Source organism: Mus pahari, chromosome 3 (genome assembly GCF_900095145.1).
Source record: "Mus pahari chromosome 3, PAHARI_EIJ_v1.1, whole genome shotgun sequence".
Classification (NCBI taxonomy): Eukaryota; Metazoa; Chordata; class Mammalia; order Rodentia; family Muridae; genus Mus; species Mus pahari.
The window spans coordinates 111019593-111031449 of record NC_034592.1 but is presented as its reverse complement, the minus strand read 5'-3'; the positions used below and the strand labels follow the sequence as shown (position 1 = coordinate 111031449).

The window sequence follows — 11857 nt, the reverse complement described above, 5'->3', positions numbered from 1 at the left end:
ATTAAAGCCTGCTACAGAAGGATCCTGTTTGTGTGCCGCGTCGTTTCTTGCTGGCGAGAAAATTAGCGCGGGACATATATGCATACATATGTGTGTAGGTAATGTGTATTATGTAAGTGTTCATAAACACTTGTGGAATTGTTTAGACAGGTAATTGAGCCCAGCCAAAATATGTATCTGAGTGTGTCCACATGTGTGTTTGAATTCTCCCTTTCTTCTTCTTTTTCTCTCTGGCTCACAAAGAGTTAACAAACTCCTAACCTCTCACCTGGCCAGTGAGGGGCCCTTGGACCAGAGAGAAACTAAGCCTTTTTCTAACTCTCCTGCTGCTCACAGCTTTTAGTCACAGAATAGCAAGAGAGGATTAAATTTCCTGAGGCCATCAGCCTGTGGCCCCCAGAACAGTAAGAGAGACTTACAAGGCCAGAGAACATCAGCCATTGGCCTTAGTCCAACGCTGTTTCCCACCTCAGTACCTGACCCTGCCAGGGCTGGTCTCCCGATACTGACACAATGGCATTAATCTTTTGATGGAAGCTGTAATGGCTAGTCTTGGTTGTCAACTCTACTGCATTTGGAACTGACAAGAACCCAAGCAGCTAGACACACCTGTGAGGGAATTTTCTTAGTTAAATCATTTGAAGTGTGAAGATTCACCTTCAGTCTGGGCCACACCTTCTGGTGGTCTGGTGGCAGCCTATACAAAGGACATGGAAGAAGGAAGCTTTTGCTCTTTGCCTGGTTGCCCACTGGCACTGGAGCGTACTTTAGGATTCCAGCACATACTGAAGACCAGCTGAGACATCCAGCCTGGTGGATTGAGCAACTTCTGGATTCTTGGACTTGTCCTTAGTAGACAGCCATTGTTGGACTAGCTGGAGCACACCCTGTAAGCCATTCTGATGAATCCCTCTTATATACAGAGGCATCCATTCTACCAGTTCTGTCCCTCTCGAGAGAGCCCTGACCAATACAGAAGCAGAGTCTTCAAAGTCTAATCACCGATCCCAGAAGCCCCACCTCTCAGCACAGCTATGGTGGACCTTAACTTTCAACACAGACGTTTGGAGGGATACATTTAAAAAAAAAAAAAATCATTCGCTAGGCAGTGGTGAAGCACACTTCTAATCCCAGCACTTGGGAGGCAGAGGCAAAGGGATTTCTGAGTTTGAAGCCAGCCTGGTCTACAGAGTGAGTTCCAGGACAGCCAGGGCTACACAGAGAAACCCTGTCTCCAAAAAACAGAAAAGAAGAAAGAAGAAAGAAAGAAAGAAAGAGAGAGAGAGAGAAAGAAAGAGAGAGAATGAGAAAGAAAGAAGAAAAAGAAAAAATAAAAAAAGGAAAGAAAAATTTTATTTCTCAGCATTTTGTCATTTGATTGTTCATTTTACCGTAGAAAGACATACTGTTCTTATCCTGAAACTTCACTGAATTTACTAGTCCTGACATATTTTTGTGCAATTATTATGATTTTCAACATAAGAGCATGTCATCATAAAGACAATTTCACCTTTTTTCTCTCCAACTTTTTATGTCTGGTTTTTACTCACAGAGTCTGTTACTGCCTGATGTACCATAAACGTATATGTGTTTTACTACATAGTATCTCCTCCTGTATTAAACTATAAGCTCCACAAATACCTGTTTTACTTTCTGCCCCTGGTGTCTGGCTCATAGTTGGAGCCAGTAAATAACTGTGAAGTGAGTGAGTCACCTCACCTGGCACACGGAAGGGACTTAACAAATGGTAGCAAGTAGTAATTGTTGTTACCTTTTACACAACACTTGACTGTAAAAGTAGTAATTAAGTTTGCAAATAAAAAGATCTTATTTATGAAGAATGGTCACAGTATCAAGAAACAAACAAACCATGATTCCAGCTGCTCTGGAGTCCCTTGGCAGACAACACACTCCCTGGCAGGCTCTCTGAAGAAATCCCTGTGGTCCCCGCAGATGACAGCACACTTTGAATGCCAATCTATACAGAGGGACTTCTATAAACAGTCCTCTCCGCCCTGTCATCTCTGCTCAACTCTTCCACAGGATCCCATGGGGTCAGGGCTGGCCTGGCCAAGTGGCCAGCATCCAAGTCCCTGGGGCTGGAGTTGGGACAAAAACTCCTGCCAAAAGCAGCACACAGACCACGATCCAGGGCAGCCTGTCACAGCCTGCTAGGAGAAGCCAGGGCTCCAGGACAAACAGAAGCCAGAGGGCCCAAGCCCAAAGAGGAAAGGTCTCAGAGAGAGAAAGTCAGAGCGCGAACAGGAATGGGTGGGAGGAGGCTTCTCTGTCATGATCCTTAGGACTGGGTTGGTGTTTGAGGCCTAAACAGGACAGAATGTCATGAAGGACCAATGGCAGACTCACTTCCTTGGCTTCTTGACATAGTCCCTGCTCAGCTGGAGTTTTGCAGTACATTCATGACTTCCTGGAAAAAATAAAATCTAACATCTTAGGGGTTATCAGAAAGTAACTGGTTTTCTCACTCTCACTCACCCTCAGAAGTGAGGCAATCTGACCTTAGACTATCATTCCATCTTAGAGTTAATCACCAACTTAACTCTCTCTAAATGTAAAACACCCAAATTAAAACTGATTAAAAATAATAATATATAGTTAGAGTAAACACAACTATCAGGCCATGGGTCTTCTGCCAATTTCCTGCCAGGCTGCTAAGAGTGGGCTTCCCGGAACCTGTGGATGATTTAAACCAGTGTTGTTCAGACTTCAAGGTCCCTAAGCCCCTTTACACTTAAAAACTACTGAGGGACCAATGAGATGGCTCAGTGGTCATCACCAAGCCTGATGACCAGACTTTGAGCCTTAGGACCCACATGGTGGACAAAAAGAACCTACTCACAAGGTGCCCCTGACCTCCACATGCATGCTGTGGCACATGTGTGTCCATAGACATACACACAAAAAAACAAACACATAAGTAAATAAATAAATAAATAAATAAATAAATAAATAAATAAATAAATATAAAAAGAAAAAAGAACTGTGAGACTGCCAAGGAGCTTTCCCTGTGGTTCTATTTAGCAATTTACCATACTGGTAATTAGAACAGAGAAATTTGGTACTTTATTCATTGTAAATAATAATAAACTCATAAAGTAATAGTTTCATGGAAATAAACACAATTTCCAAAATCCAAAAAGAAAATAAGTTAGAAAAATAGAGTTATCTTACATTTTACAAATTGTTTGAATATCTGGCCTAATTAAAGACACCTTGGCTTTCAGCTCTCCCTTTGGGTTAGTTTGTCACAAAAGTCCTGCATCACACAGAGAGAGAGAGAGAGAAAACCAGGCATTTATTTTTCAGGTGGCACCTGCAAAAATCTCAGCGATATCCTGGGATTGTCAGGCCACACTCAAGGACCACTGGGCTAGGCCTTGCTCCTGCTACCAATGCCTGCCCATGCAAATTATTAGGATGATGATAACACGGGATTATGGGTGATTTTCTTTCAGTCTCAGGGGGGATGGTGTAGGTGAGTAGGAGCTGTGGGTTGCTATTTCATTATCCAAGAATTTGTCCCCAGACAGCCCCATAAATGACCAAGAATAGTCTGACCCCAATAATTTTCTTCCTGAGAAGAAAGTGTTGAGTTAGGATGTTCCTATGAGCCAGCTTGAGCCATGATTGGGAGGAGACTACAAGAGTCCTGAGAAGGGAGCACATTGTAGCAGTGTTAAACCCCAGATGCACTCTGAATCATGGTGGATTTTAATGCTAATTTCACTGGTCTAGACAAAAGTCTAGACAAAATAATTTTTAATTGAAAATATATTTTTCCATACAATATTCTGATTACAGTTTCCCCTCCCCCAAACTCCTTCCCATCCACCCAGATCCATGCCCTTTCTTTCTCTCATTATAATAATAATATAAAACAAACCAGACTAGGACAATACAAAGAAACAAATGGAGGTGGGGCTGGAGAGAAGGCTCAGTGGTTAAGAGCACTTGTTGCTCTTCCAAAGGACTTGAGTTCAATTCCCAGCACCTACATGGTGGCTCAGAACCATCTATAACAGAATCCGGTGCTCTCTTCTGTCATGCAGATGTATGCAGGAAGACAGAACACTCATATACGTAAATTAATAAGTGTTTAAATAGAAGGATTTTAGGCTGGGCACTAGTGGCACACACCTTAAGTTCACAGGCAGATCTCTATGAATTTAAGGCCAGCCTTGTCTAAAGAGGGTGTTCTAAGACATCCAGAGCTATACAGAGAAAACCTATCTGGAAAAACAAAAACAAAAAACAAAAAACTTCAAAACAGCCACTGAGCTAATTTTGTATTGGCCATCTACTGCTAGACGTGGCCTCCCCTTTGCACATCCGATGAGGCTCCATTAGAGAGAACAATTTTCCTTTGCGAGAGGTTATTAACTAGAGACCGTTTCTGGACTAAGAATGGGGGCTTGTTAGACAGAAGAATGTTTAATGTCCCCCACCTGACTGTAAAGCATAGTCGCAGCAGACTGAGACGCCGGGGAAGTCAATGACCTGGGCTTCAATCTATGCTCTGCTAGTTCCATATACAACTGACTCAATTTCTAGCTTCAATTGTTTTTTTGTTTTTTTTGTTTGTTTTTGTTTGTTTTTTATCTGTACTTGGGAACACCATGAACAACATTCTGAATATTTAGCACAATTGCCCATTTAAAGTTCTTAGTGCTGTGGCTGCAAGTAGTTTTAAGTTTGTGCTATCACTCTTTGCTATAATGATGATATAGAGCAGAGATTCTCAAGCTGTGTGTCATGACCCCTTTGGCAAACTCCAATTTTCAAAAAATATTTATATTATGATTCATAATAGTGGCAAAATTACAGTTATGAAAGTAGCAACAAAACAATGTTATGGTTGGGGGTCAGCACACCATGAGGAACTGTGTTAAAGGGTCTCAGCATTAGGAAGGTTGAGAACCACTTATCTAGATCATTATCCTGTATGGGCTGCCAGGGACACGTCTCTAAAGATGCTGCCACATACGTCCAGTCTCTGGTATTAGCTATTTTTTTCCCCTACTATGACAAAATATCTAAAAGAAATGACTTAAAGAAGACATTTCTTTGGCTCTTTGTTTCAGTCCATCATGGGAGGGAAAACAAGGTTGGTAGAGTTCATGGTGGCAAGCATTTGTGGTGGAGAATCCCCACATCTCAGTGGAACAGGGACTAGAGGAAATGGGACTAGAGGGTCAGATTGTAACCCCCAAGGCTTGCCCCCCCCCTCGGAGGCCTATGTCTACCATCTAGATTCTGTGTCCCAAAGGTTTCCAAACAAATAACTTCCCAAAACAAAACTATCAAGGCCAAGGATTCAAGTACATGAACCCACAAGAACATTTCACATTCAAACTGTAACAGTTCCAAAGGAAGCTCCCATCCCAGTTCTGCCACAAAGCAGCAGACTATCATCCTGAGGTTTTAATCTCTTCAACAAGATACAAAGTGTCAGCAAGTCCTCCAACTAGGACCCACTCTGGGAAGTGTCAGGGGAGCAAGAGAGCTCTTGGCTGAGCTACAGAGAGATGGTATTACTAGAAATCAGTATAGGAGGTGCCAGTATAGTATGCAAGGATGGTGTTCACATGGGGTGCCCTATGTATTTCTATGTATGGAGAGAGAGAGAGACAGAGACAGAGACAGGGAGAGAGAGAGAGAGAGAGAGAGAGAGAGAGAGAGAGAGAGAGAGAGAGAAACAGACAGAGCCAGAGAGATACAGAAAGAGAAAGAAACACACATAGAGGAAGAGAGGGAGATGAAGAGATTGACAGAGAGACACACACACAGAGATACAGAGAGAAGGAGAGACATAAAGGCACACACAGAGAGAAAATGAACACACAGGCACACACGCAGAGCAGAGAGACTAAGAGAAACCCATACACTTTCACACACATTTTAGTTGGTCTTAGATAATGTTTTCCCCTTTAAGGTTACTGAAACATCTCATCTTACCGAGAAGGCACAGAATGGAAACATTTTGAATGGCTTAACTTGGCTTGTAAAGTGTCCATGGAGACCTAGAACAAGTGAGGCTCCTCACTTGAGTGCCTGGAAACATCATCATCACACTTGCACTCTGCCTCTGAGCTCACTGGTTCAGCCATGAAAGCTAACAGCGGTACGGCGGCGCAGCGGTCAGAGAAAGATGGAAAGGTCTGGTGTGCTTTCTGAATGGGGAAGGCAGCCATGACTCAATATTTTTTATTGAGAGGCAGAGTGAATCATGTAACACTTCTAGGATTCTGAGATGTGGACAGCTTGTCCAGCTGTCTAAGGGTGGGATCTGAGAACCTTCAAACAGAGATGTCCTGCCAAGTCTCATGACATCTGGCCAATGAGATGAGCCTGCTGCACTGACAACTAGTTTGCTTTTCTTTGGTTCCATTGGCTTTTGCTGATTCACTCAGAGAGAGGAGCCAAATGTGTCAAAATAACAGAAGATAAACCAGAAGGATCCTCAAGGGTTAATCCTGTGTTTCATGGAGGAATTATACCCATTTATCCAGGACAGAAAGTGGTCCAGGTACCTAAGGCCCCTAGGAGAGTTACTAAAACAGGAAGATAACGGAAGCCAGAGTTTACAATACTTCACTAGGAATTTGACTACAAAGGTTAGTTCTCCAGGCTCGGCAGGTAGAAAAGCCATTATTGAGTCTCATGAGAAGATCAACTTTCACATCAGTGTCTTGGGTATTGACACTAGTTTAAGCCTTAGCTATAATGGGTTGGTTAAGGAAGCAGAGGGCTGGTCTCATGCCAAGAGTCTACCTTCCCATCAGCCCCACAGTGAATGAATCAATGCTGGTCTCTGATGTCAGGGTTGGAAGCAAAGGGGGCTGGCTCCCAAAGACTCATATATTTGAATGCTTTGTCCCCAATTGGTGGAACTCTCTGGGAAGGATTAGAAGATGTGGCTTTATGTCACTGGAGGCAGGCTTTGAAGTTTCAAAAACAGTCTTTCTCTGCCTTGTGCTTGTGAATCAAGATGTAAGCTCTAGTGCCATGCTTGCCTGCCTACTGCCATGACCCCACTACAATGGCCATGGACCGTAACCCTCTGCAACCACAAGCCCAAATTAAATACTTCCTTTTATAAATTGCTTTGGTCACAGTATTTTTGTCACAGCAATAGAAAAATAACAACATAGGGTTTAGTTGTGTTCATAGTTTTTAAGTATATACTGATTGGTAATTTATTAACTTTAAAATCTTGAGTAATAGCTGTAATGAAATGTGGTTGCTTTTGTTTTTGTTGTTGTTTTGCTTCAACCTTTTTCTCTGTTATGCAGGGGTTGTCTTTTCCAAGTAAACATCTTTCCACATGTTCTCACGGAAGGGCAGTGCCATCAGCTTCAAGGTTGCTGACATACCTTAAAAGGAAGTCATATTTAGGCACTGAAATTCTCTCCTGAAATGTTAGAGTCAGCCCTAACATTTCCTCAGGATGATCACTCCGAGGTGTGGAGCTGGGGTATCTGTTCTCATTTGGATCTGAGTCCTACTCCAGCTCAGACTGGTGTGATATGAGAAAGGTATTTCTGGGAACTACAGAGAAGAGGACCCCATCTCTCCACCTTCAGTTACTCCCTCTGAGGCAGGACTGGGCAGGAAGAGGCTGAGCTCTCTTTAAGATACTACCAGCTCTCAGCAATCCCTCACTATGCAGTCCATCTTAGTTCAGGCCCTTCCCCTGTGACTCTCTTCATAAGGAAACATACCTTTGCCCTGTGTGACGCTTTAAGGAAGCCATTGAGCTGAATGAAATGGAAGTGGATATAGACCTACTAAAATATACAGTTCATTTTGTCGCCTTTTCCACCCTTATTTATCATGAGGCTAAACAGACTAAAATAGCACCAGTGAAGTAAAAAAGGCAATTTTTAGATGACCAAGACTCATAAACTCCAGACTGGCCTAAAATGTTTCAAATGTTTTTTAAACACGTTGTTTCTTATTTGTCAGCAGTTTTTATTTGATGCCCCAAGTTATATTGGTTTTAGGAATGGACACTTTGTTACTTCTGTGATTCATTTTTTTCTCTAGTCTGTGAACTTGGGGGAGTAACTATGTGGTCCAGGAGGCAGAAAGGGGGCTCCAGAGAACACCGCTTTACAATGACTTTGTTAGTGTGCTTCAGGCCTTGATCCAGGAGCTTATATAAGTCACAAAAACAAATCAAACAAAACATGTCTTGCTTGCTTACAGGCACACACACACACACACATATACATACACAGAGAGAGAGATACACACATGCACACGTGTATATGAATGTGCATGTGTGCATGTTCGTGCATGTACACACACACACAGATCCACACAGAAAGAGATACACATACACACTCTCGAGTGCACATGCACATACATGCATATGCATGTACATATGCATACACACATACAAAGAGAGATAGACATATTCACACACACATTCATGCAGAAATAGCGGTGACACTTACCTGATCCTGGAGCATATGCTTGAACACAGGGAGACTCAAGACAAACTTCAACCGCTGATTCGTCAAAGCTCTCATTTCATCCAAACTTAAATCATACCTGTACAGAATAGAGATACCACATGAGCATTGGGACACTGAGGTATTGGTGACCTTGAGTCTGTAAGTTGCCAGAAACAAATCCAGAGCAGAGCAGAGGCTTTTGTCCTGTTCTTGTGGAACAACTCCTGAATCAGCTGGACGCTGGAAGGGGAGATTTCCTGGTAAGATTCTGTTAAAATTCCACTGCAGCCCCTTCTCCGCTACAGAGCTGGAAAGACTGCAGACATTTTCAAAGTCTGAGATAGCCCAATGTCAGAATCTGTGGAGACAGGGGCAGAGAGTGGACCCCAGGGTATAAGGAGAGGACTGTGGTAAAGAGAGGAGAGGACTGTGTGCGAAGAGGATTGTTCAGTCAATTGGTGAAGTTCTGCCATTTTTTGGATGAAGCTCAGAGTCTACTGAGAAGTTACCCTCCTCATAGGTTGTTCGAGCAGATGACCTAGCTTGACAAGGTCCTAGTAGGGTCAAAACTAGCCTTGTCCAGTAAGAAACATCGCCTTTCTCCTTTCCACCCACATTCTGTCATAACTGTGGCAAAGGCTTAGGCTTTGCCATATCAGAGACTATCCTAGATGCAATCTTCCTGTCTCCCAACTCAGCGTCGGTCTTGCCCACTGTATTCTAGAGGTTTCTCTCACCAATCCGCCAATGTTTTTGTCCTTCACAGGCAGTGCCCACCATTAAATTTCTGGCATGTCTAGCTCCATCTTGGTGTCTATTTCTCAAAAAGTCTAAATCTGAAAGGAGAGGTTTCTCTCTGTCATCCAAATATTGCCATTAAAATATCATGGCAAAAGCCCAGAAAAGCCCATCCATGTTTGACACTGTCAGTGTCTGTGTGATGACAATTCCAAAATGAATCAGACACTGGAATATTAAAGTCATGATCTTAAAACAAACCTCAAAGTAATGTTATAGTAAGCAAATTCCTACTCTCTTGAAACAAATAGGAAAAGTTCTCACTAAAGAAATACAAATTGTTTTTTTTTTTTAAGGAAAAAAAAAGGGTGGGGCATTACATAGAAATTATAGAACCGAAAATATAGTAGCCAAAATTAATTTTAAAAAATAAATAAAAGCACTTCTCTGGTGAAGTCAGTGCCTGTTGCTGACAGAACATGAGTCTGTGACTCCATGAGAAAGCTCTAGGTCTGAAGATGTGTCCTCTCCCCTTTCTTGGCTTTCTCCCTCCCTCCCCACCCCCTCACAGACAGGGTTTCTCTCCATAGTTCTGGCTGTCTACTGGCTCTGTGCTGTTGGGCTGGAACTCACTATTCAGTCTTCTTCTATTTCCAGTGCTGGGATTAAAGGTGTGAGCCATCACCACCACCCTCTCCCTTTTCAGACGTTAACTCTGAACCCCCAAAGTGAAGCATTTGGGGGTGGGAGCCTTCGGGAGAGAAGTCTATCATTTGGACAGAACTTTCATGAATGGACTGAGATGTGTCACAATTAAGTTTCTAAAAACTAAAAGCAAAAGAATCTTGCAAACAACTTGAGAGAAGCAATGCAAAGAGAAAGACCTACAGGGATGGTAGCAATTCATCTGAAGCCAGAGGCCTGAGGGGGAGGCTCCGGGATTTTCTTAGCTCAGGAACAAAAGAATGATCAAAACGGGTCTTAAAGCCAGGGAAACTCTCCTTAATGGATGAAGGGAAATAAATAAATAAATAGTCCATCCTTTAAATGACTAAAGAAAGATTTGGCTTGGTGGCACAGTACTTGCCTAGCATGCACAATGTCCCAGGGGGTTGGAGGTTGGGGAGACAGAGCAACAGAAAGACGGAGACAGAGCAAATATGATGAATAAAGGCAGATCTCCCAAACACATAGGCACACAAGACTGATACCTACAGAAAGAGAAAATCTGAATGAGTGAGAACAGAAATAAATATAATAGACAGCAGACAGACCCGTTTGTTGTTTTGGTTTGCTGGGTTTTTTAAAGACAGTTTAGGCTCACTGCAAAACTGAACGGGAGGTACAGAGACCTGTGTATTTCCCACCTGAACAATGAATAGCCTCCTACAGTATCATTAGCCCCACCCGCAGTGGGACACTAGTTATACCTGATTAACGTACACTAAAATAGTTTACACAGGGTTCACTCTTTTTGTGTTTGTTTATTTTGTTTGGGAGATTTTTGTTTGGTTGGTTTGTTTGCTTTGGTTTGGGTCAGAATTGAGAATCACAATATCGTCTAAGCTGACCTATATAACTCATAGCAATCCTGCATCACCCTCTCAAGTGCTGAGATTACAGGCTACTACAGCAAGACCAGGGGCAATTTTTTTTTAATTAAAAAAAAAAAAAAAAAAAAAAGATTTGAGCCACAAGGCTGGTTGCCTGGGTCGCAGACCTGTCACAGTTCTCGCCGCTGAGCGGTCTCTTGGTTCTGGCTGGCTGCTATCTCATTCTGCCGGCCCAGCTTCCGCGCGATCCCTGGTTGGTCCTGGCCGGGGCGCCACACTCACGGCAGCTCCTTCGCCAGCACAGAGCATCCCGTGCCCTCCGAGGTCAGCGTCCCGAGGAGTCTGCCGCGGCTGGCCGGCTGGCCGGGTAGTGTGTGGCTTTGGCTCGGCTCCAAGCAACTGGGCATCCCCACAGCCAATTTTCCTGAGCAAGTAGTAGACAATCTTCCAGCTGATATGTCACTGGCATTTTTTATGGTTGGGCCAGCGTTGGGAGTGGAGATGTCCATGAAATGGTGGTGAGCATAGGATGGAATCCATACTACAAGAACGTGAAAAAAAGTCCTTGGAAACCCACATTATCCATACCTTCAAAGAAGACTTCTATGGGAAAAGTCTCAAAGTGGCCATTGTGGGCTACCTCAGATCTGAAAAGAACTTTGATTCTTTTGAGTCACTTATGTCTGTGATTCAAGGTAATATTGAAGAAGCTAAAAGAACACCTGGATTTACTAGAACATTTGAAACTCAAAGATGAAAATTTCTTCCAAGTGTCTAAAGGCAGAATTAAGAATGGCCGCTGATGAAAAGTTTCTTACCTGCCCACCACTAGTGTCTCAGTGCTTCTGATAAGCTCATTTGATCATATTTTAAATCAAGCGTTTCCCTGTAGCTGTCAAGAGATCTCCAGCAGTTCACTCCATCATGTTGCATAGTACTAAGAGATGTATTCAGAAATCAAGACTTTAAATGTAACATGTTGATTAAAATATAGCACTAGAAAGCTAGTGTCTTGTACTGAAAATAAAATCTGTGAGTGTGGGTGGAAAAGCAAGTTGCTGAGGAAAATGAGGACTGGTTGTTGTT

At 42.9% G+C, this 11857-nt stretch overlaps 1 protein-coding gene and 1 pseudogene across 1 annotated transcript in view; one reads left to right on the top strand and one right to left on the bottom strand.

Annotated features, from left to right (window-relative positions):
- Acoxl (acyl-CoA oxidase like) overlaps nt 1–2022 on the bottom strand; it is a 275388-nt gene extending 273366 nt beyond the window's left edge. The window contains exon 1 of the mRNA XM_021192778.1: nt 1870–2022. Within this exon, the coding sequence (XP_021048437.1) occupies nt 1870–2022 (153 nt within the window). The remainder of the gene's footprint in view (nt 1–1869) is intronic.
- A 4104-nt stretch (nt 2023–6126) lies between these two features.
- LOC110318003 lies at nt 6127–11574 on the top strand (annotated as a pseudogene).
- Nucleotides 11575–11857: the final 283 nt, after the last annotated feature.